The sequence below is a fragment of the Setaria viridis genome, chromosome 1 (assembly GCF_005286985.2).
Source record: "Setaria viridis chromosome 1, Setaria_viridis_v4.0, whole genome shotgun sequence".
In the NCBI taxonomy this organism is placed as follows: Eukaryota; Viridiplantae; Streptophyta; class Magnoliopsida; order Poales; family Poaceae; genus Setaria; species Setaria viridis.
Window position 1 is genome coordinate 33,657,321 of NC_048263.2, and position 25,150 is coordinate 33,682,470.

At 46.7% G+C, this 25,150-nt stretch overlaps 4 protein-coding genes and 1 pseudogene across 6 annotated transcripts; 3 read left to right on the top strand and 2 right to left on the bottom strand.

The window, feature by feature from the left end:
* The first annotated feature begins 722 nt into the window (after nt 1–722).
* LOC117843395 (myb family transcription factor MOF1) lies at nt 723–4,035 on the top strand. The gene is made up of 6 exons (XM_034723987.2): nt 723–1,028; nt 1,190–1,266; nt 1,444–1,480; nt 1,864–1,951; nt 2,085–2,319; nt 3,222–4,035. Exons 1-6 carry the CDS (start codon nt 902–904, stop codon nt 3,549–3,551), a joined length of 894 nt encoding a protein of 297 aa, XP_034579878.1. The 5' UTR covers nt 723–901; the 3' UTR covers nt 3,552–4,035.
* A 789-nt stretch (nt 4,036–4,824) lies between these two features.
* On the bottom strand, nt 4,825–10,042 carry LOC117866460 (uncharacterized). Its single transcript, XM_034750668.2, has 7 exons — nt 9,750–10,042; nt 8,093–8,139; nt 7,474–7,624; nt 7,176–7,368; nt 6,435–6,561; nt 5,872–6,048; nt 4,825–5,274 (listed from the first exon to the last, which is right to left on the bottom strand). The coding sequence occupies exons 1-7, from the start codon at nt 9,973–9,975 to the stop codon at nt 5,119–5,121; spliced, it is 1,077 nt and encodes a 358-aa protein (XP_034606559.1). The 5' UTR covers nt 9,976–10,042; the 3' UTR covers nt 4,825–5,118.
* LOC140221685 (uncharacterized) lies at nt 9,974–14,468 on the top strand (annotated as a pseudogene).
* Nucleotides 14,469–18,370: 3,902 nt separating this feature from the next.
* Nucleotides 18,371–23,146, top strand: LOC117841622 (cellulose synthase-like protein H1). Of its 3 annotated transcripts, none has more exons than XM_034722061.1 (10): nt 18,371–18,529; nt 18,636–19,829; nt 19,906–20,230; nt 20,333–20,455; nt 20,587–20,706; nt 20,821–21,033; nt 21,272–21,401; nt 21,533–21,717; nt 21,817–22,167; nt 22,354–23,146. In XM_034722061.1, the coding sequence occupies exons 2-10, from the start codon at nt 19,564–19,566 to the stop codon at nt 22,903–22,905; spliced, it is 2,265 nt and encodes a 754-aa protein (XP_034577952.1). In that variant the 5' UTR covers nt 18,371–18,529; nt 18,636–19,563; the 3' UTR covers nt 22,906–23,146. The 3 variants fall into 3 exon arrangements, with proteins under 3 accessions (XP_034577952.1, XP_034577953.1, XP_072150580.1); XM_034722062.2 differs by having other exon boundaries at nt 18,374–18,529; nt 19,685–19,829; XM_072294479.1 differs by having other exon boundaries at nt 18,375–18,529; nt 19,257–19,829.
* A 640-nt stretch (nt 23,147–23,786) lies between these two features.
* On the bottom strand, nt 23,787–24,551 carry LOC117856057 (mitochondrial import inner membrane translocase subunit TIM23-3). Its single transcript, XM_034738482.2, has one exon. It carries the CDS (start codon nt 24,549–24,551, stop codon nt 23,949–23,951), a length of 603 nt encoding a protein of 200 aa, XP_034594373.1. The 3' UTR covers nt 23,787–23,948.
* Between the last annotated feature and the right edge of the window lie 599 nt (nt 24,552–25,150).

The window sequence follows — 25,150 nt, forward strand, 5'->3', positions numbered from 1 at the left end:
TAATTAAGCCGGCCTTTAATATCCCACTGTTAAGACGAGGATAATACTACTGTGCTCTACCACCATGCACAGTTGACAGTTGCAGCTAGATCCACTTGTGAAGATGTGGAGGAAATGCCTCTTGTGACGACTCGTGATAGCAGCATGTATAACAGTGCAATGAGAAAGGCTGCGGCGGAATCGAGTGAAAGACCGTGCAGCGTGCCGTTTATTCTAACGTGGCAGGACAGATTCGAGTTCCCTTTGCTTGTACGCAGGTGTCCAAGTGATGGGGTAATCGATGTATGCCAAGTGGTTGGTCGTCTCTCCCTAGTTCGCGTTTCTTGTACTACCGCCTTTTATACCCTACCCTTTCTAAATGAAATGCTTTCCAGAAAAAATCTTTTTTGAACAAAAAAAATTGAGTAATTGATGCAGCAATTTAGGAAGTTGGGAACGAAGGCATTGAAACACGACTGGAGAATTGACCACGGTTGCATACCCTTATGCGAGACTGCGAGACTCTGAACTCACTGAATCCTGCTAATAATGATGGCCATCTCTCGTGGCGCGTGGGATCACTATTCACTAGCGCGCCGATGCGGCCGGCTGCTCCGCATCCGCTAGGCTCTAGCTAGCCCTATCATAGTCTACAGTCTAGAGCGGGTAGACACGCCCTGACGCCCAACGATATATAGACAACCCGGCCGGCTGGCCGGTGAAGCCATGAAACAGACCACGAGGGGACGCCCGACCGGGAGACCGCTGCAGTGGTTAGTGGAGTTTGTAGCTAGCTAGCAACGCAGCGAGCGAGGCCGCTAGCGCGCCCGCGACCACCGCACCGCAGCTCCACGGGAGAGAGGCGGCCGAGGAAGAAGAAGGTCGTCACCGATCGAAGGCTGCCTGCGGAGCGAGGGCAAAGATGGGCGGCGCCGGCGGGGCGACGACGAGGAGGCGGTACAACAGGTCTACGGTTCCCAGGCTGAGGTGGACGAGCGAGCTCCACCGCAGCTTCGTCCGGGCCGTCGACTGCCTCGGCGGGCAGGACAGTGCGTCTCGCTTCGCTTCTCACGCCGCTAGTATACATGCATTCTTAATTTGTTTTTCACATATATGCTTAGTTCATGTGGTGTGGATGCCGTTCTGATCTCTCTTTACTCGCCAAATGTTCTAATGTAATGCCGTTCTTGGTGATCGGTGCTGACTGCAGAGGCTACCCCTAAGCTCATTCTCCAGCTCATGGACGTCAGGGGGCTTACCATTGCTCATGTCAAGAGCCACCTTCAGGTCAGTCCGTTTCTTCATCACACCCTACCAATGCAACTCAGTACCGTACCATGTATTATGATGATAGGCATGAATCTGATCAACAGGTATTGTAGTTTGTTACTTGAAGCTAAGAATTAATGTGCATTTATGTATGTAGTAATAACTCAGTTCCTTTTGCTCTTGTTCTGGTAACAGATGTACAGAAGCTCAGGACATGACATTAGAAAGACAGGTGAGAGAGATACATCCTTTGTCTTTATTTGTTCCTCTCACTGCTCAATTTCTTATTAGCGGAATCTTCTTAGTTTTTCCCGGTGATGAAGCCTCTTTCTCGGGATTTGGGATTAAGATCAAGGCTAGTGCACAAAACTAAACACAAACCGTTCCCAATACACTAAACAATGATTAGTTGCAGGATTGCTCTGTATGTGCCATGCATGCATGTGTTCAGTCTTCTATAGCAGGCACTCACCTTTTACTAGCCTTGCACATGTGTGGTGCTAATTGAAAGCCAAACTACCCTTTTTTTGTGTGCCCTAATTCTACACATGTATGCGGCTAATGGAAAGCCAAACCACCTTTTACATTCCCTTCTCCTTTTCATGCTACCATCAGAGATGCAACCACGGCTAGGACATCTGAAGCACTCATTCACCGTTGATGAGGGAGGCCCCAAGGAATTCATCTGCCCACCCATGAAAAGGTTCTCTACTCTGCTGCTTTTTAACGCTACCATATTCCAGGGCTGATCGAATGAAAAGAAAACGATTTCCCAAGCCTTTGGCTCACAAACACCTTTGGCACCCTGGTTTTTTTTGGCCTGTTTGGATGAACAGGGCAAAGGCAGGGGCAGCCACGGTCACGCACGAGAGCATGCAGGGGAACAGTGACATGGGGGCTCCTGGCACCCGGCGCTGCGGCGATGATTACACGCAAGCGGTGCCCGTGGGCTGCAGCAGGAGGATAACGGAGTGCCTCCGCTGGCAGTGGCAGAGGGATGCCGCTGCCGCTTCTACACTGCAAGAGCTGGGATTTTGGGTGCGAGGAACCGAGCCCTTCAAGGTACGACAGGTAAGAAAAGAAGAGCTACTGAAAAAGAAGTATTCGGGAAAAAAAGAGTGTTATCAAAAGAAGATACCTCTCTCTTGTCTTAACTGCTTTTCTCTCGCTCTGATCTTTCTCTTCACATGTCTCGCTAGTCGTCTCATCTGCATGCCTCTTGCTTTATAATGGAGTACGTGCTGCTATCTGCAACGTGGACATTGACAAGCCATCGTGTTCAGGGCTTCACATTTGCTGAAAGCCAGAAATGCCATTATGCACACAGCCCTATCTAGTTTTCATTAGCCTCAGCTGTAACTCTTGAGATGAGTTCTCGGCCTTGCAGTGTGCTAGCCAGAAATGGAGGTAAAACCGTTGGAGTAGTTCAGTAGCTAGTATCAGTGGTACTGTTGCTAGCAGTAGCTAGAGGAGTGCCAGAAATGGGTCATGAGAACCTGAGCCCTCAGGCATTCGCTTCGGCTCGTCGACAATGATATGCCAAAAGAAGGGGCTTTTGCAGCACTCGATCGGTTCCACTCCAACCCTTGCAGCTGCACACGCAGCATTGCCATGATGGCGGGCGATGGTGCAGTCCAGTCCAGATGCAGATGCAGAAAGAACAAGCCCATTAAAGCTTCTCTGGTGCTTTGCTCCGGCTGAGGAGAAAAAAGGGAAACCAGTGTACCGTTTGCTTCTGAATTCTGATGGAGCACATGAGTTCTGTAGCTCCTTGTCTACCCCACTGTTGATCCATGCAGTTTCACTGCAAAGGTAGCAATGATCTCAATATAGATTCTAGCAGGGCCAAGTTCATATACGAACTATTGCGTTCTATTGCGGTTAAAAAAAAAGGTTACCTTTGTTTTGTATTTTCCTAACAAAGTTAAACGGCCTGGCCCTTCTTCTGACTTCTGCTGTGTTTTATTCTACAGATTGGAAGGCCCATTGCAAATCGTTTCAGCCCTGTGGTGAGGCAGCTATCTTCCAAGGAGATCAAGTGCGAAAACAGATGCTTCTTGTTTGGCACTGCTACTAGAGACGAAGCGGCCAAGAGACTTTCACCGTTGCGACCGCTAGGCTCCATTGACCCGAAAGCAGCTGTGGCCGCAGTATCTTCCTGGCCCCGTGAAGGCAGCTGCGTACTGTCTCCGCCGCCGTCGTCGACGAGCTTTAGTGGATGCTCGGGGCCAGGCAGAGGCAGCTGCTTATTTGCCGGGCAGAGGATTAACCTGGACCTTTCCCTGTCAATATGTGGATCATAGCTTATGAATTTTGTACAACAACCGTATCCATGTCGCATGCCTCTTGTAACTTGTTTTTGGATTTTCCACTGGTAGCATGGCGCAAATTGAGCAGTAACTAGTCCAAAACTAAGCGCCTTCAGAAAGATCTTAGGAATGACTGTTCACAAGTTCCATTGTATGGATGTGGCAAAGGAAAAACTGTCTGCTGGAAGTGACCAGCAAAACGGAAGCATGAACCGACTACCAAGACAGATCAGCCCACAAACTTAGGACACTTTCTTTTTCTTGAAAAACAACTTAGGACACTTTCAGTGATCCATGTAGGCCAAATGTAGGTGCCCCATGAGGAATACAGTGCTGCTGTCAGCCTGTCCATACTCCATACTGTTTCTCCGATTCTGCCCCTTGCTTTGGCTGGCAGCTCCTGTACCTGCAGGGATTTCCTGAACAAAGGAGATTCTCCATGTCCTTAAAATGTTTCTGCTTTCTTGCAAGCATTCAAAGCAAGGACTTTATATCAAAAGAGTTTCAGAATGTACCAAGAATTCAGGAGATATATCTAATGCAAAGAATCTTATCATGTTGCATGCCTCTTATAATTTTCATTTCAGATATGTCCGAGCATAGATTTAACAGCAAAGATGACTAAATCCATGCCTGTCTATACGGGCAATGTACTCATAAGTCATGACTATGCAAGTATGCATGATGTCTTCTCTCGCTCCCTGCTGAAATGAAACAACAGAATGATTAAAACATCAGTCATTCTCGTGTGCGTGCGTGTGTTGTCTCTGTCTACTCCATTTGAGCTGGCGTTTGTTAAAAGCCTAAGAGCCAGTGGCAAAGCTAGTCGACACAGACCACTGATCTGCTTGCTGCCTCAAGGATTGACAAATCCCATCCCGCGTCTCGTCCAAAAAAATTGCACTCGTCAGTTTCCGTGTTCGCCTTTGATGCCGGGTAAAAGGCAACGGCATCAATCCTTTTGTCAAAATCACACGGCCATTTACCACTTCCCCAAAAGGCTGAAAAAAAACTGACGGCATCTCGTCTCAAGTACAAATTATTACCATGATGAGCAGCACAGTAGATTGCAGGGGAAAAGTACGGTGGCCGGAACAAAAGCCATCGCAGAGGCCGCTTCTTCAGCAACATGCATCATGCTTTGTGGCTGAACTGGGTTACTGGGCTGGGCAGGATAGACAACGTTCAGAAAACACAGTGGGAAAGACATCATGGCCGGCGAGCTCGGTTTTGACATTTCGGCACGCTGAGAAAAACGACGAGAAGCTAGCCTCCAAGAACTGTATGAACTCTTCAGTGTTGCTACAAGACACAATTTCACCTCCCCAAAGGCAGACAGACGACTGTTTGTGGGGGCTATGGATGATACAATGTGCAAGGCATCACGCCAGTGTCTTCTATGCTTGTTACAAACTCGCCTCGATCATGGTCTCTCCTCTTGATCTAAAAAAACAAGGTTTAAGATGATGGTACTCTAGTAGTACTAATGAGCAGGTGAAAAAATTGAACCCGCTGTTCCACATTACAGCTACTCTGGTTGGTGTCAAGCACGGCCGAGATTTCACTTCTTCTTTGTTGCTTTGGCATCAGACGCCAAAGACCTGACAGAAAGGCGAGGCTTGGTGGAGATGAGTTCGGCTGGGAGAACGGACACCCCAGCCACCGAAGATCCAAGGGGTACCCCAGAAACGGGGAGCATCTCAACGAGTACGGCAACCTGGCACATTAGGAACATGTCATTCACTTTAGCGAACCATAAAGCTAGACAAATTAATGAGAAATAGTGCAGAAGAAATTTAAACTTGAAGTAGCCCATAAATTCTCTCTAAGTCCCAGTTTCCCAATATATTTACAAACTAAATCTTACAATCTAGCTCTCATATACTGTATACCTCACATATGAAGTTTAAGTAAAATGTTTCGAAGTATAGAGGAATAGAAGTTCATATTTTATAGATAATAAAAATTTGTGGAAATTCTTCAGTTTGGTAACTTCAATACAGTTTGGTAACTTCAATGATGAGCAGTTAGATTAGTAGCTACTAGTGAAATTAGAAACGGTCTTCTGACTCTGACATATGCCCTGCACAAGAAAGTAAACGTGCTGCAGTTGCAGCATGTCAGATGTCAACACCTGACCAAACTTATAGCAGTTTTCATCATGATAGAATGGAAAAAAGACCTTAGATTCACTGGTCAGCATTCAAAACCTTGTTGTTTTCCATTTTGGAATCTTTACATGATGATGCCCTGAGTCCTCCAACCAGCAGACCAGTAACTATGCAAGGTGTTGAAAATTGTCGGGCAAGTTTACCTCAGGAGATTTAAGATCAACCACTGAGTTCTCAGCAATGGATTTGACAGCAGCAGCAACGACTTTGAAGCATTGCTCCCTGTCCATCAAAGCCTGCTGATTTGAACCTTCATTACTGTTCTTCTGTGCCTTCGTCTCTGTCTCATCGATGCCCCTTCTATTATATGCAACTGCAAACTGTAACACTTGTCGAGTATAAAATATGAATAGTATCTTATGATGATGTAATGATCGATTGTTTTCATGAGATAGTGCAGAGAGCATTACAGCTAATGATTTTCTTTAAGTGCGCATTGCAATTTCAATCGTTAACAAAAGAATGCAGTAATTTTGATGCATAATAATGAAGGGTGATGGAAATAGATTAGAGAACAAGTGAGCCTGGTAGTGCATACAAATGTAGGAGACAATTTAAATGATACATGAATCAGTGTATGAGACCTGAACAGCAAGGATATCTGCACAAGTGCTACGTAATACATTGAAGTGGAAAATTGTATAAATTCAACTCCATTGAAGCATTGATGTAATAGTTAATCAAAGATAAGTGCTGCAATTTCTACCTTTATAGGCTCATCCTGGTTATTCTTGCTCCTCAAGAAGTCAAGGAATAACTTTGACACAGTGGCATGTAGGTCTTTTTCTGATAGAACACAAGTTTCTTGAACAGGAAATATGCGGTGACACCATCTGTGAATTCAAAGTTCAATAATTTCGACGATGTAATAATATTACACTCGAAGGACAAAATTTTGTTAGGACCTTCAGATTCTGGAACAGACACCAAACACCAGAGCTTTAATAACTATATAAAGTACCTTAGCATAAGTGGCATCCTGTTCTTTTTTTTTTTGTATATGACTGGTTGGAAGAAAGAAATGGCATTGCTGTTCCACTTTATTGAAAAGAAGTGTGGTAACACAGGGTGCACAAATCAAACTGCTAGAATGAAAATATAGCGGCATGGTATGTTTAGAACCAAATCAACATCTAATTTACTAATTTAGCAAATTTGTGTTTCTAGAACTCCGTTCGACAGTATGCATCATTCAGCCAATAAGTAGATAAAGATAGGCAAGAACAACACGTCGTGTGAAATAAGCAGAACAAAAACTAAATTAATGGTAACAATTTTGTCATGAAAATATTGTAGATGAAATACAGGTGTTATGGGCTATTTTTTTAGTTACAGACAATTTAGATAATAGCGCAGGGTCATTTCAACATGGCAGCACCAACTAATATCTCAACTTCTAGTATCAGCATTTAGAACATGAGTTCTTCCAATGAAGTTGGAACCTTACTGTGGAGATTTGAGTTTCCCAGAACTGAGAGAATGAAATATTTCTGTAAGCATATCAACAACATGAAGGCCTCCACAAGGGAATTTAAAGAAGAGCAAACCACTTCTTGATAGCTTAACCAGTGAGAGATTTGAAGCCCGGTCAACATTTTCACTCATCTTGGACTGAGGTGAACTTGACTCTCCAATGCTTCCTACAAGGGCAACCAAAAGTGCACAAGATAAAAAAAAAATAACACACAGAAAGCTTGCTAAATCTAGAGCGGCTATAATGAGATGACCAGCAAACTTATACTAACCAGTTGATTCTGCAACACTAATACTATTCCCACCCGTTACTGCTGCTTCTAAATTTTCTGATGCCAATGAGCAAAATTTTCTTTTCTTTGCATTTTCCACATCACATGGTTCCACTTGTTCGGAAACATGGCACTTTGCATGACCAATGTACTGAAGAAAAACAATAAATGAAGCTTTAACATCAGAATATTTTAACATAAAGTATGTGGAAACTGAAATTGCAAAAGGTTGGAAAACAAAAGATGAAAAGATGAAGTTTTAAATGTAGCTTAAAGCTGAATATTTTATTCGGACAATAGAAAAAAGACAATGGGACAAAGACACAAACAATGTAACTCAAAAGAGAAGGAAAAGGCCTGCACACTCGCATATATCATGTGAAAGCCATATGCATAGAAGGATGGAACCATTAAGTACTATTAGGTGGGAACATACAAAATTTCATTTACATGTAGGTTTGATAGCATGCAGCAAATGGTGAATAAAATATGGTGCGATATTACAAAGATAACAGGAATTGAAAGAACAGCATTCTATAAGATAGAATTCATGCACTAGAATTATCTACTCTGGAAAAAACAAATAAATAGTAAGGAGCAAAACTGATTAGTAATTTACCTCTTCAAGAATGGAAATGGCTTCCTTGGTCGCACTTTTCTCACGCTCTGTAAGAAAATGAAAATCACATCAAGTGTGTAAGTATACCCATGTGCCATAAATGAAGAGTAACTGATCTTTGGCAGTCGTAATTTCCTAAATGGTACTAGAAACGAATCATACATCATCGGGTTTTTTTTTGTAAAGCTTTCATCTATTCGCATTGCACTTTTTATTCCGGATTGTGCCGCAAGCATGCAACAACCAATAGCATAGAGTTGAGTTCTTTGTACAGCTGGCCAACTAAAATTATTTGGGAAAATTGCTCATATAGCACTCTCCACGATTGATCTTGCAAAGATACCCTTCTCCCAGCACATACTTTAGTACTATCTAATTCCCAAGTTTTAAGCTGTTATACAACTATGCCACATGATTGAGAACTATGGCTCAGATCAAACCTAATCCTTATTCTCTTGACCTCTTGTCTCTCCCCCAGTCCGTTTCTCTCCCACCATCACCAGCAGCACCTCCGCCACCGTTCTCCTCGTCACTGCTCACTCATCCAAGCATCCAAACCTCTCCAAATCGAAATCAAATGCAAGCTCCCTAAGCCCATCCGTGCAAGCTTTAAGCCTCATCCCCATCTCCTGCAAGTTCGATTCCACACCCGAGGGACCATAGTTGCGTCAAGCATGGCCAGATAAGGCCAGCAGCCATACCGGGAGAGAAGGAAGAACATCCCCTCCCTGTGGATGTTCCCTATCGTACAGCCAGATCTAGCCGGGTATGTGTTGCAGAACACCAGAGCTCGCTGGATACGAAGATGACACGAGCTCGTTGATGATTCAGAGGAGGCTGAGAGGGCAAGAAAAAGCTGAAGCTAGACACAGAAGTTGCCACCTTCTGCAGCTTGATCTGGCAGTGCTCAAGGCAAGGACTATCAATGGCAGCGGTGGCGTGGATTAGGTCAGACGTGTACAGTGGTGCACCTACCAGAGGGGAGGAAGACAAGGCCGCTTACTGGTGAAGAACTAGCTAATGGAACAAAAACTGTAAAGAGGATCCAGATCTAATGTAAGCCATTCCTTTTCAATCATATGGCTTAGTGGTAGACCGAGCAGTGCTAAAAGAGCAATCTTGAGAGGTAGACTTCTAGAGTGGCTTGTTTGCAAACTAGCTTCAAAATAGCAGTACACAGGCATTTTTCCCAAATTATTTTGATTACTTAGCAGTATCAAGTATTCGGAGTCATGGAACATGATGCAATGTAGGCTACTATACATTCCTACCTGAAATCACGGGAATACCCACTAGGGACTAGGCCAATGTATTTTAAACTTAACTATGCTTCTGCTCAGCACAGCAGTTTGCATCGTACTAGTGCAGAATGCAAATTTCAATGCAGAACATGTTGAAATTCGTCTAATTTCGTAGTTCAACACTTACGTATGATTGAATAAAATCCACGCAATATGTATCCCTGCTTATAGGAATTCGAACAACATTGTTGATACAATACCGAAGCCAATTTGGCGCTTCCATTGTCCAAAATTAAATTCTACTAACTGCAACTATAGCAAAAAAAATGACCTCACGCGGCATGAATCCACCAACAAATCCATCACCGGAAGGCTCAACGGGGGAAATAAACTCTAGAACGGAAGAGGGGACGCACTGATGGGGCAGGTGATGAGGAAGCCGGAGTGGGAGCGGAGGAGGAGGGACCCCGACGCGCGGTAGTCGTAGCGCGGTAGGTTGATCACCGCGGCGTGCTGCTCCCACGGCTGCAGCTCCTGGTTTCCGGCGGCGGCAGGGGCGTCGGGTTCAGGCTCCGCCTGCGGCTCGCGTGATGGCGATGGGGTCACGGCTTCCGGCTTGGCCTCCGGTTCCGGCGCCGCCATGGGGGAGCGCAGAGCACGGGGGTTTGGGGGTACGGGGAGGCGGAGCGGACGGTTCTGAGTAGCAGAGCGTCAACTCTACTGGAAGGCGTACTTCTCATATCATACCCGCACGAGCTCCTATCGAACCCGACCGATCCATGCCGTCCAGTCTTCCTCCCAACACATCCGACGGGCCCCCTCTCGCTTACCGTCTCCTCGCACAACTTTTTTTTTTTATTTTGGCCCTTTTCATGAAAAATTTTCACAAATAAGCTCCTAGCGGAACCAATTTCAAAAATGGACGCTTGGTGCCAGCCTCCATAACATCAAGGTACCCACCGTCGCGTGACCACGTGGCGTGGCTTGCATTACGTGGCGTGTCATGGATTACGTGGCGAGCAGGTGGGTGGGTGGTGGCTTGGCGCTAGACACCATGGCGCCAAGGCTTGGCGCCACCGATCTTGGCACCAAGCCTTGGCGCCAAGCCTTTTACCACAGCACCAGGCACTCCTTCCTTTTGCGCGTCCGTTTCTTTTACAATCCTATTTTCAAACCCGCGCCGCCACCCTCGGAGCCCGCCGCTGCTGCTGCCGGCGTCGTCGCCGCCCGGAGGTCCCCCCCCCCCCCCCCCCCGCCCGCGCACGCCCGGCGCCAGGAGCCACCCCGCCCCGCCCAGCGCCCGGAGCCGCCCGCCGGTGCCCCCCGGCCAGGCCCCTGCGCCCGCCCTGCCCGGAGGCCGGCCGCCCCCCGCCCGGTGCCCACTCCCAGTCCGACCGGAGGCCGCCCGCCCCCAGCCCGGGCGCCCATGGCCGCCCCCGCTGGTGGCCCATGGCCCGGCGCCCGCGCCCTCCATGGCCGGAGGTCGCCCGACCCCGCCCGGCGCCGCCCCCACCCCTTGCCGCCGGTGTGCACCAGTGAGGTTAAACTCTAAGAAGAGTTATAGTTAACTAGATAGATAAAAGAAGGTAGAATTTAGATAGGTAGGTAGAATTGCTAGATAAAATAGTTATATAGATATATTAGATTAGTTAGGTAGAATTTAGATAGGTAGGTAGAATTGTTTGATAAAATAGTTAGATGGATAAATTGACAGATAGATAGAATTGTTAGATATGAAAACTAATATAATTTGGTAGGTTTTTTTGTATGAATTGCAATGATAGAAGGAATAGAGAATACTCATGTACAATTTTATTTACGTAGTTAGATGTATAGTTACGTAGTAAACTAGTTATTACGATATTTAGTTAAGTAGTTGTATAGTTAAGTACATAGGTATATATTAGGTGACATAGTTAGTTAGTTGTATTTAGTAGTTAGTAGTCAATTGATACTATCTCATTTCATACTAGAGACCTTGTACTTAGAATGCTTCATTTATTATGGACTAAATGAATTGTGTGTCGTTATATTGATGTATTAGATGGAGAACGTTGTGAGCATATATCATGGAGGCACCATGGAAAGGGATGACTATGGATGTGTTAAGTTTGTTGTCATGCAGTGCGAGGTTGTGATATTTGATGAGAAACCCTCGTTTAGTGAGTTGTTTGCAAGGGCTCGGGAGGAGCTACATTGTCATGGAGATGATGAAATCACAGTTGAGGGCATACTTCACCTAGGTTCCCCTCTCAACATTCAAAGGAAGATGGTCCCAATTCGGTGTGCAGGCCAGTGGGAAAAATATGTGAGAACGGTTATGAATGGTCATTCTCCAAGTGTTGAAGTGGTTGTTCGTCGGGTGGGAGTTGATCCAAGTCCTCGTCGGTTTTCCCGACCAATGGGTCAACGGGCACACTTCGATCCTCCCGTCCCAGAACCTATTATGGATGTGGAGGTTGCACCTACGATTCCCGATGCTGAATCTGCCCCCAATGAAGTAGTTGGACATATTTGTCGGATTGTTGATGATGTGGCGGACTCTCCTAATGAGTTCCTTTTCACTCAGAATGATCCGAGTAAGTGTCTTATCAGTTTCTATTGTTGGGAGCTAACCCCATTCGTTCCATCAATTTGTTCTTTACTCATATTTGTACTTAATGTCGCAGGAAATATTCCAGAAAATGTGGATGTGCCTCTAATTGCTACGCAAGTGCAATGTGAAGATGGATTGCGTGGCTCCAATAGTATTAAAATTATGAATGATGAAGATGCATACGAGATGGGAGTGGATCTTGATTCTGATGATGATCGCCCTGCTGGAGAGATGACAGAGAGTGATATTGAGATGTTCAGGCGTATCTTCCTTGGACGTCGTGATCCGATAGTTCACGAGTTTAGCGATCTTACTCTTTCCGAGCAGACGTTTGCAGAAGGACGTGATGATGAGCTCCTAGAAGCTAGTCCTAGTATGGTTATTGAGGAGGGAAGGGTATTTAAGGACCTTCCCGCATTAAAGAGGTGGTTGCAGGCATTTGCGGTGATACGGAAGAGACCTTACAAAGTGTTGCATTCATATGCGGAGCGCTGTTACACGGTTGTGTGTGACAAGGAATGGTGCCCATGGAGGGTTTGTGCAAGGAAGCAAAATATCACCGGGAAGTGGAAGATCACAAAAGTTATCGGTCCACACAATTGTGCTGACCATGAGCTTACAGTGAGGCATCCGCAGTTAACATCTACCCTAATTGCCAAGCGGTTGATGGGAATATTGAAGGAACAACCCAACATGAAAGTTAGAACAATTATCAGAACCGTTGAGGAGATTTATGGAGGTTATGTGATAACTTATGGTAAAGCTTGGAGGGCTAAGCAGCGAGCGTGGAAGATGATATATGAGGATTAGGAGTCTGGGTACGAGCAGTTGCCAGTGCTTTTTAATGCAATGAAAGCAGTGAATCCAGGCATGCATTATGAGTACATACCAAAACCAAATGCTTGGAAGGATGGGAGGTAGATATTCAGGCGTGCGTTCTGGTACTTCTTTCAGTGTGTGGAAGCCTTTAGGCACTATCGTCCTGTTTTCTCTATTGATGGTACATTTTTGATTGGCAAATACAGGGGCACACTTCTTATAGCCATATCTTGTGACGCGAATAACATGTTGGTTCCTTTAGCATTTGCATTGGTTGAGAGGGAGAACAATGACAGTTGGGGATGGTTCTTAAGACTAGTCCGGATACATGTGGTTGGGCCTGGTAGGGAGGTTAGCGTCATATCCGATAGGCATCAGGGCATACTTCATGCTGTGGAAGAGCAGATAGAGGGGTATCCACCTTTGCATCATCATTGGTGTACTCGGCACCTTGCGGAGAACCTTCTTTGGAAGGATGGTGTGAAGGATAATTTTGATCTGTTTCAAGTTGCTGCTCGTCAGCTTGAGACTATTACTTTCAGCGCAAATTGGAGCAGGTCAGGACCGCAAGAAATGCAGAAGGTAGACAATGGCTCACTGGTTTGATGAGAGATCTGGATAAGTGGACTAGATCTCACGACGCCGGTGGATGGAGGTACGAGTTTCAGTGCAGTAACATGGCCGAGTCATTCAATAAGTTGCTATTGGGGATACGTGGTATGCCTGTGAACGCAATCGTTGAATTCACCTTCTACAGGCTTGTTGCGTGGTTCAATGAAAGACACGCCAAAGCAGAAGTGTTATAGAGTGATGGGGAGAGATGGGCTGAAAAACCAAAGAGATACCTCAGGATTGCAAATGAAAGGGCTGCCACACATGAGGTGCAATGTTTTGATCTCAGCACAAGGACTTATCAGGTCGAGCATAGGGGTGGGACAACGTCCGACGGCGAGATTCAAGAGTCGAGGATACATGTGGTAGTCATTCGAGGTTTCAAGTGCACTTGTGGTAGGCTAAGGCAGTACCACTTCGTATGTTCTCATTTGGTGGCAGCAGCTAGGCATCGCAATTTCAATATCGAGAGCATGATACCTCATGAGTTCAGTGTAGACACGCTTGTGCGCACATGGAGCCCCCGCTTCGTGCCTTTCCGGGATCCTAGAGAGTGGCCTCCATATGATGGGCCAAAATACGTTGCGGATCCAGCTTACCGTTGGAACAAGTGTGAAACAAGGAAGAGGACGAGGCATAACATGACTATAGATCAGGTATCCGGAAGAACGAATCGTGGTAGAGCAACACCATTTCTTACTAACCCAAAACAGAACGAGTGCGGCAAGTGCGGTAGATTGGGCCATAATTCACGCACTTGTCTTTGGCAGATTAGTGAGGTGCGACTAGTAGCTCTTTTCGTTACTTCATATGTGTCTTATTCATTCAAATAGTTATGTTTCATTGTAATAGTACCTTTTGCTTGTACATCTCTAACTTTATGTTTTATTGTTTACTAATTTTATTTGTTTTTGACTTTTTGTAGGATGGCGCACTTCCACCTACTAGACCAGGTGTACGACCAGACCCACTAAGGTCGTCTCATAGCGGGAGGGCAGGTAAGAATCTACAGTTGATGATCTAATTTTTGCAAGCGTCGACGTCTTGTTTCTCAGAAACGTCTGACTCTGTTTGTTTGCATGCAGGTCCTTCTGCTCCTTCGTTCTAGAGCCCATGATGGGTTTTTGGCACTGCAGTACGACGACCGCTACACTCCGTTGCTACAGATGGTGGGCCTAGATATCATCTCCTTTCAGGTTCGTCGTGGGCTGCCCAAGTTCAACTCAGCGGCTATAACTGCATTGGTTGACAGGTACTATCTTGCTTCTATTGCCTCCATTCATGTTCAATTTATTATGTCCTTACATGTTGACAAGTAATATTTCTGCAAAATGTAGTTGGCGGCCCGAAACTCACAGCTTTCACCTGCCGTTCGGAGAGATGACAGTGACCCTACAGGATTGCCAGAAGATGCTGGGTCTGTCCATTCGCGACAATCCAGTGACTGGGCCATGCGTCTCAGAGGGTTGGAGAGCACGAGTGGCAGCCTTCCTTGGGCGAGAGGTTGAGGATCAAGGGACTCGCACATCCGGAGTGCTAATCTCCTGGCTGCGGGAACACTTCGGACACTGCCCCCAGGACATGGGTGCGGAGACAGTTGGGCACTACTACAGGGCGTGGATCCTGCATCTGTTTGCCTGCGTTATTTTCCCAGACGCTACAGGTGACACTACGTCTTGGATGTGGATCCACTACCTCACTGACTGGTAGCAGACGGGTCAATACAGTTGGGGGTCAGCTATGCTGTGTTTCCTGTACCGGTAGCTGTGCGAGGCGTGCCATCGGACCTCGGGCTCCGCGTCAGTTGGTGGGTGCGTGTACCTATTGCAGTTATGGATGTGGACCCATCTTCCAGTTGGTCGTCCCGAGATTATGGATCGTCGACCGTGGTTCCCAGGTGAGCCGCCGAGACGACAGCCGACATGGGCATATCTTTGGGATCTGGTTAAGGTTGGCCATACGAGGTTGGAGCGCGCGTACCTGGATTACATCAATGAGCTGGACGCGCTCACGGCTCATAGTGTAAGCCAAATTTTTTGTCACATGCTTTATACTCCTTTAGTATAACAACTAACATCTTGTTTTGACATGTTGCAGGTAAATTGGCAGCCTTACGAAGGAGAGGACGCACTTCCTTTTGCCGTTAGCATCATGTGTGTGGCCGACGATGATCTTTACAGGATGAAGTGGCCTCTCATATGTTTCTATGCTGTCGAGTACCACCTGCCTGATCGAGTAGCACGTCACTTTGGGATCAGGCAGATTTGGCCAACACCTACGACCTCGACTAGTGTGGAGTTACGCAAGTAAGTGTTTTCCTATTTGAATTATTTCCATTACCATTAACTAAATTTTACCTAGCAGTAACATCTAACGTACGTGCAACGTGGATCGTAAGAACAAACGGAAGGTCTCTGAGTGGCACGCGTTCCACCAGGCCTATATTGAGGAATGGGAGCAGTTCCACGACAATGTGGATAAGAACAACGAGCCGCACACAAACAGTGAGTACAGGCAATACCAGACTTGGTACCAAGGTGCGACGCGTCACAGGCTGAGGGTACAATGGACGCAAGATGACTACGCCGACATCCACTCGTCCGACGATGAAGACACGGTGTACGACCAAAATACTCGTGCTGGAAGGCAGGTGGAGACAGGACCAATCCTGGATAGGATGGTAAGACAATTGCTTTACTTTTCTATGTTCTATGTTAAGTTACTTAGTGATTTAGTTAGTTAGATAAGGACTTAGTGACTTACTGACTTAATCATTTAGTCATTTAGTGACTTAGTGTGTAAGAAAGTTAATGACTTAATCATTTATTGCTTTAGTGACTACTGACTCCTGAAAATTTGTTGCAGGGCCGTACGCTCCAAAGCTCGGTTAGAGATATTGAGCATTTCCGTCCTAGAGTTACGGACCCCAAGACGCGAAGTTTTCTAGACGTAAGACTCAAATTGTTCTTTCAAATACTTTATTAATGCGTTACATTCTTTCGTTTAACTAGTTTTTTCACAACAGCGTCTGTCTAGTCGGCTTCGCCGTGCGGCTGCTCATTGTGGCTGCAGGACTGCCACAACGCGAGACATGCACATTTCATCCCCATGTGAAGGAGGCATTGGTACGTCTAGGCAAGGTCCCTCAGGATCGAAAGCAATTGCATCCGAGGATGAGGACGACGACGATGACTAGAGGCCCGAGGAGCTTGGCCCGTCTCAGCTCCACGAGGCTCCCTTGACTCAGCCTACACATGTTGTAGGCACTATACTACGTCACCCACATTCTCCTTACACTCCAGGCACCGATGCCCTTGGTCACAAGGGTAAGGGTAAGACTAGGAGGCACTGAGGGTACTTATTGCGAACTATGTGGTATATGGACTTTGTGCTATGGACTATTTGTGTATATGGACTTTCATTCTAAACTATTGTGGATTTTATTATGAATGTGTCGTATGCTTGTATATTTGTATTTATGTTCACTATTCATCTCGTAATTTTGTATGGATTGCATCAAAAAGTAGGGAAAATTCTACCAAAATTTCACTAACAAGTACCCTTTTTATTTTCTACGGAAATTTTACTAGAGTACAACTTCGAAGTGCATTACATCGCAAAATAAACATAGGTCGTCTACCACTTGCATGTCCATACTTAAAGTGCATCATTACATGACAACATAATAAAAGTCTCGCAGCAGAAAATATTGTTTATAAATAAACCATAGAACTAGAAACTAATTATGACTACTGAGTGCAACAAGGCCACTTTCCGTTCCTCAAGGTATCGGGATTCTCCTCAATCGCTGCTTTCGCTCAGCATGCACGCTCAAGCTTCTTCTCCCTCTCCTCTCTGTTTGTAGCAACACGCCTCCTTTCCTCCTCTTCCTTGTGCTCCTTTTCCGCAGCCTTCTCTATGAGCCTCTTCTCCATCATCTCCTTCCTCTCTGCATCCCAGCGCAACATATACTCCAAAAACTCCTTGTCTTCAGGATTGATTTCAGTGTCGATCCACTGCTCAAAATCACATAGCGGTGGAGGGGTCTACAACAAATGCAATTGTTATAAAACAAAAAAAATATGGTCAATAATTATAAGACAACAACAATTCCTTACCAACATGTTAATGCGGCGCTGACGAAGTGTAGGTTCAAACGCAAAGTTGGAACACATCCAATACCTCTGCCTATACGTGGCATGTTCATCGGACTTGGCTACCTTGCAAGGATCGCCGCAAAAGCACATAGGCACTGGAACACCACTAGGCAGAGGAAATGGATCGAAGGCATTTCCGGTCAGCTTGGCGCCATAACTACAATTTAGTTTATTTCGTTGTAAGAACTAAACGCACTTAACAATAAACCTACAATTAAGATTTTTCATTTCATCCACAACAATGAGCACATAACATAACTACGTGCGCTGGGGTTACCTTAGTTTCTTAGCTTTTCCACGCCTCGGCATCCTACATTTGCATGAAATCCTAAGTTAAAAAATGCAACTAATATATAGCGAATCGATGTGAAAAAAAGCTACGAGGGAGAGAGGATACCTTGCTCTTCAAGATCCACGGATCAAATGAAAGTTTCCTAAGCTAAAATGTCGATTCGTAGTACAAGGCGAAGTAGGGAGAGTAAAAACCCGAGGGAGAGAAGAAGGACGAGGAGGAAGTTTCGACCAGGAAGGAGGGGCGCTGCCTTGTGTAGGAGGCTTGGCGCTAGCCTGACTGGAGCCTTGGCGCCACGTCAGATGCCCGGTCAGCGGCGACGGTGGGTACCTTGGCGCTATGGAGGCTGGCGTCAAGATGTTGTAGCTTGGCGCCAGCCATTCTAAGGGTCCATTTTTAAAATTGGTTCCGCTGAGATCTATTTGTGAAAAATTTTCGCGAAAAGACCTAAGATAAAAAAAAGTCGGTCTCCTCGCGACCTTGCCGCCGCCGCTTCCTTCCTTCCTGTTGACGATTCCCAGCACCTCTCCTTGATTGGCTTGGACCTAAACGCCCGCGCCATGGTCGCCATCCGCCACCGCGGATCACGCCTACCCGACCGCCCGCCTTATCCGCCCCGCCTCTATCATTTGCGCCTTGTGAGGTTGTGCGTACTTCTGCCGCCGCAGCCGATCTGCATCGGCACCGGCGACTGCGCGACAGCGGTATGATCCCTGGCAGGTACGACCACGCCTTCTAGGTGCACCTTCAGATTGCCCATTGTGTCCTTGCAGTCAGAAGTAACAACACATTGTTTTTCTTTTGTGCCACTACACAACGCAAGCAGCTCAGCAGCCATTCATCGTGATGTCGTGAACATTGCTGCTCAAACGAATAATTTTCCTGTCGAACATTTAGATTGGGGTTAGAGAGGAGAGCAAAGAATTTATCACTTTGCAGCACAAATTAAGTCCCTACGTGCTCTTTTCCTCTTCTCTTTCCTTTGATTTGTTTCGTTTGCTTCATCGCTTGATTTTCTTAGCTTGGCCACGTCTCCTTAAGTAATACAGCTCACAAGTTTGCACTTGCATGTGTTCGGTCTTGACTCTTGACGAAGGCAGCTGCTGTTGAAAGTAAGCAAGTATGAAAGAGAATCCTTTTGAAACGAAGAAACGGAATCCCAGCTCAGATTTTAAAGAAGAAGCAACTGAGGCAGACAAAGAAAACAAAACACCAAACACCAGCAGCAAGAGATAAAAACCATGACGCAAATTAGACAACTAAACAACTACTGATAGGTCTAAACAATGAGCGCCCGATGAGCCTGCATAGAACACCCTCCTCTTTAATTTGATTGACAGTCGCATTCAGATCCTTAGAAATTAACCAGTTCCTGAAAGCCCTTCAATTATTTTTTGTTGTGTTGTATCAATGTTTTTCCTTCTTACTGTTTTTGTCATTGCTGTAGACTATTGAGATTGTTAATGAGTGTCAGCAGATACGTATTATACAACATAGGAGCCCATGAAACAAGTAAGAGGGAAATATGCGTCAATTCAGCTACATGATGTTACAGCGGAACAAAAAAGGGGTCAAAGAGTCACTGTAACATAATGCACTGAACATCGAGTGTGTGTGTGGTCTCCTTTAATAAATTGAAATGGGCCATCTTTTGATGCCCTGTTAGTATAGAAAATCCTATCTGCGTCATAATTATAATCACCATTGGTGGGTGCTTGCTTGTGGAGCTGTGGACTGTGGTCGTGGTAGTGGCCATGGCGAGCCTCAAACTGCAAGAGAGGGTCCCGATCCGCCGCACGGCGTGGAAGCTAGCTGACCTCACCGTCTTCTCCCTGCTCCTCGCCCTCCTCACCAACCGTGCTACCTCGCTGTTAGGTGGCGCCGGCGCAGCGCAGCGCTTCTGGCTTGCGGTCGCGGCGCTTGCCTGCGAGGCGTGGTTCACGCTCCTGTGGCTCCTCAACATGAACTGCAAGTGGAATCCCGTCCGGTTCGAGACGTACACCGGCCGTCTCTCCGAAAGGTAGCAGGCTAGCAGCGCAACATGCCGCCGTTCATGTGTCTGGACATAGTTCTCACGTGCTGACTTCTTTTCTTAGGGGCGACGAGCTCCCGGCGGTGGACGTGTTCGTGACCACGGCGGATCCGGAGCTGGAGCCCCCGGTTGTGACAGTGAACACCGTGCTCTCGCTTCTAGCTCTGGACTACCCGGCCGGCAAGCTGGCGTGCTACGTCTCCGATGACGGTTGCTCGCCGTTGACCTGCTACGCGCTGCGCGAGGCCGCGGCATTCGCGAGGCAATGGGTGCCGTTCTGCAGGAGGCACGGCGTAGGTGTCAGGGCTCCCTTCGCCTACTTCTCCTCTGGCCCGCCAGAGGACCGCATGGCCGATAAAGAGTTCTTCCGTGAATGGACTTTCATGAAGGTGAGCTGCCAAGTTTTTTTCTGGTCGTTATACATGTCAGTGGCACTCGTGCGGTGTCTGATCTTTTGATTTCTTATGTCCGTTTTTTTGGCGTTGTTGCAGAATGAATATGAGAAGTTGGTAGGTCGGATCGAGAACGCAGAGGAGAACTCCCTTTTGCAGAGTGACAACGAGCTAGCGGACTTCGTCGGTGCTGATCGCAGGAATCACCCAACCATAATTAAGGTTGAGACTTGAGACGAAGCAGTATAATTTTGAGTAACTAGATGTAACAATTGGCTGTCAAAATATTCTGCGAAACATCTCTCTTTGTGTGCAAATCTTTACTGACTTGGTGCTCTTTTTTGGTAACTCAGATCCTGTGGGACAACAGCAAGAGCAAGACAGGAGAAGGGTTCCCTAGTCTCATATACGTCTCAAGAGAAAAGAGCCCCAAATTTCACCACCACTTCAAGGCTGGGGCCATGAATGTCCTGGTCAGTGTTTCTTATGCTCCTCTGAAGTGACATAGAAAATTCAGAGAAGGGTCTGTTGCATTAAGATTAGCAGAGTATAGCTGATTAGTGATTGCTAATCCTATTGTTGTGCAGACAAGGGTTTCCGCCGTGCTGACCAATGCGCCAATCATGCTGAACGTGGATTGTGACATGTTTGCAAACAACCCACAGGTCATCCTCCATGCAATGTGCCTCCTGTTGGGATTTGATGATGAGGTCCACAGTGGATTTGTTCAGGCACCACAGATATTCTACAACGCCCTACAGGATGATCCTTTTGGAAATCAGACGGAAGTTATGTACAAGGTGGAGATGTACATATCATGTTTTTTTTAAGGAACATGTACATATCATGTTATTAATACTAAGGGTTTGTTTAGAAATAGGGGATTGGGATCCAAATTATAATGATTTAGTTGAAATTTCAGTCATCTTCCATATTGTTCAACAAAATACATACCCCCAATTCAAAGAGGCCCAATTATTCTTTCTGCGCCTTAGTTATTACTGACTACTGACAGTTATTTCTGGCTGATGGGTTTAGAAACTAGGATATGGATTCGCTGGCCTTCAAGGAATTTATTATAATGGGACGGGTTGTTTTCACCGAAGGAAAGTCATTTACAGCATGCCGCCAGACTGCAGCACACATGTCAAACCAAGACGGACAAAAGGTACGGTGAATCATGGGCACAAAGCCACAAACTAATATGCAATTGGCAGAACTCAGAACTGCCTGTTCCTGTACCGCCGGTGCATTTCAGTTCAGCTCATATCATTATACCAACTGGTGGTATTTTGTCAGGATCACCTTCTTGGGAGGAGCTGCGAGTGAAGCTTGGCAGTCAGAAAGAATTGATTGAATCAGCTAGGAGCATCATATCCGGAGACATGCTCGCAGTGCCAATTGTAGGCTTATCCAGTCGCATCAAAGTGGCAAATGAAGTGTCTGCCTGCAGCTATGAGGCCAGCACTGGTTGGGGTCAGGAGGTATTTAGCACTCTCTTTACAAAGTCCTGCTACAGACCTACAGTGTATAGTAGTACAACTCTTTGCAGATTTGCTACATTGCTTGACAGTATTTTGCAGATTGGCTGGGTTTATGGATCAACGACTGAGGACATTCTGACCGGGCAGAGGATCCATGCTGCTGGCTGGAAATCAGCACTCATGAACACCAATCCGCCAGCATTCCTTGGCAGCGCACCGACAGGCGGACCAGCCAGCCTAACCCAGTATAAGAGATGGGCAACAGGTCTCTTTGAGATACTCGTGAGCCGGAACAACCCAATCCTTCTCTCCATTTGTAAGCGCCTGCATTTCCGGCAATGCCTTGCCTACCTGGTCATAGATGTGTGGCCGCTGAGGGCGCCTTTTGAGCTGTGCTATTCGCTGCTGGGACCTTACTGCCTTCTTACAAACCACTCCTTTTTGCCAAAGGTAAACATATCTTGTTTCTAATACATTTTCCTTTTCCTTTTCCTTTTCACTGCAGATTCATACCTAAAAAATTGTCCTTTGAAGTTTGTATAACTTGAGAAGGCTAGAACTGTATCACTACATTAAACGTAAATAAATACTGGGGTTTTTTTCACTGTCATGTTTGAACTCTATGCTCTTGTGCAGTCATCAGAACCAGGTTTCAGCATCACATTAGCCCTATTCTTGACCTACAACATATACAACTTCATGGAGTACATGGATTGCCAGCTCTCAGCTCGTGCCTGGTGGAACAACCAAAGGATGCAGCGGATCATCTCATCCTCTGCCTGGCTTCTCGCATTCCTCACCGTGCTACTCAAGACCTTAGGCCTCTCGGAGACAGTGTTCGAGGTCACTCGCAAAGACAAGAGCTCGTCCAATGGCGACGGCAGCACTGATGACGCTGACCCGGGGAGGTTCACCTTTGATTCGTCACCGGTATTCATCCCTGCGACAGCACTTGCAATCTTGAACATTGTCGCAGTAGCTGTTGGAGCGTGGCGGGTGGTTGCCGGTGCAGTTGAAGACAAGCCTGGTGGCCCGGGTGTTGGAGAATTCGTGTGCTGCGGCTGGCTGCTGTTATGTTTCTGGCAATTTGTGACAGGACTTGTGGGCAAGAGAAGTTATGGCATCCCCTGGAGTGTCAAGCTGAAGGCTGGTTTGCTTGTGGCTGCTTTCGTGCACTTCTGTAGATGAACTTAACTTTCGCAGCGTCGACACATTTACTGATAAGATTAGCTTCATCTGTGCAGAAGTATGGTAGGAACGTGTAATAGACTAGGCAATGGTAACAAATCAAATTGAGCAACATGTCTGCAACATGCCTCACTTCAACAATTTTCAGTCGTTTTGTGAGGCATAATTTCAGCGAAAACTTCTATTTTTTAGAAAGGGTTATTGTATTCATGGCATCTCTTAAGTTTTCGATTATTTTGTATGATCAGCCTGTATCACATCTTCAGCGAGTCATAAGAGCAATTGGACATGCTAATGAAGCTGTCAATGCAACGCCTGAAGATCAGGTGACAGAAATCACACCTCTTCCCCTTCAAACTTTGAAACACAAGGAAGAGAGTACATAGCAAAAAGCACAGTGTAGGTATAGCAACCAGAACAGATTCAGATTGAGACTTCCAACTAATAAGCCATCCAGCTTTTATCTCATAATGCGATTGTGCAGTGTCCAAGGAAAAAGGTGCTTTCCTGCGTAATTTGAGACACAGTATTGTCTATTTCCAACATAAGATCAAAGAAAAAGCAGTTAGCGGAAAATTATATCTCCCTTCAGAACTTGCATAAGGGCACTGGAACATTGTACCAAGAAATCATTCTTCACAATGCAATTTTTTTCATCTAGAGTCTAGACAAAAATGCAACCAATCATTCTCCCTTCTAGTACCAGATCCTCTATGCATCATGTAAAGGAGCTCGAGTAACGGGTAGCAGCGGTGCAAGCGCAAAGGATCCGACGGTAAGCAAGAAGGAACTACTTGGGTCTTCTCAATGCAGATTCGATGGTTTCTTGACCCATCGGTATGCGTGAGGACTTGGTTTCCTCTCCAGGAAATGGTTTCTCTCTCGCCATAATAAATCTACTGCCACATTAGCAAATTGCTTAGTTGGCATGACAATTAAAAGGGATAGAAACTATCATCAATGTCCTATTGGGACTGCCCTAAGCACTCTATACTGAATTTGGCTTAATAAGATGGTACAGCACCATAAAGACTACACATATTTCAGATGCCAAGATTTGGCGCATATTCCTCAAGCAGCGGCTTCCCTGCGACAATGGCGGCCCCGGCCATGATCCCTCCGACGATGCCGCCGACTACGGCGGCCCGCGGCCCGCCGGGCATGCGGTAGAGCGCGCCGGTGCTGACTCCGGCGGCCGCGGTGTTGATCCAGTCGTCCGCGCCGGACCTGTAGTGGCTGACGACAGACCTCGTGCCGGAGAAGAGCATCGCGATCACGCCGAGGCGGTTGCCGCCGGCGCGGCCGACGGAGCTGCAGTTGTTGAGGGCGCGGCTGACGCGCAGCTTGAAGGACTCGCCGGGCTCCGCCTCGACGGCCGCGCGGCGGAGCCCCGCGGCGGCGCCCGCCACGGCGCCCGTGAGGTAGCCGACGCCGGTGCACAGGGTGAGGTCCTCGCTCCAGGTGCGGCCGTTCCGGAGCGCCTGCTCCTCGAAGAGGATCTCGGGCGAGGTCGAGAAGTCGTAGAGCGCGCGGTAATACGCCGGGTTGGTGAACACGGCGTGGTGGGGGTGGTGGTGTACCGGGGGGCCTGCGGCCTGCCAGGCGTCGTCGCGGTGGTGGTCGTCGGCGGGGACGGCGCGCGACATGATGACGACCGACGAGGCGCTGACGAGCGGATCGAAGAGACGATGGCAAGATCACCGGCGAGACGCGGGCGTGTTTCAGTCTCGGGTCGATGGATGATATGTTGAGTCGTGGTGTCGTGGGGTTCAGGGTTTATGGGTGGAAAGAGACCAAGTTGGAAACTTGGAATTGGAAGCGTGGACGCCCGTGCGTCGATCGACGTATTGGCGAAGAAAAGGATAGAGCAGCGGCTGAGCCGATACGAATACGAGTCGGACGGAAGTCTTTTATTTTTGTTTGTTTTTTAGGAAAGTAGAGGTGAGAAGGGGCTCCTCTCCTATACATCGGGGCTCCTCTCCTATACATCGCAATGATGTACGGCCACTGTTATATACTTAGTAACCGAGCCTTATGAGTTATGAATTTTATGGGGATGAAATTTCTCTCTAATCTGATAAAACTTCCCCTCCTCTCTCCTCGTCATCATCCTGCCAAGTCAGTAATTGTTGAGGTGGTGCAGAATTTAATGCTCATGAAACTCTCATGAAATCTCCCATTAAAACTGACCTAACGCGCACACGACATTGTCCCTGCACCTGACACGCTGCCCGTCATTACTTTG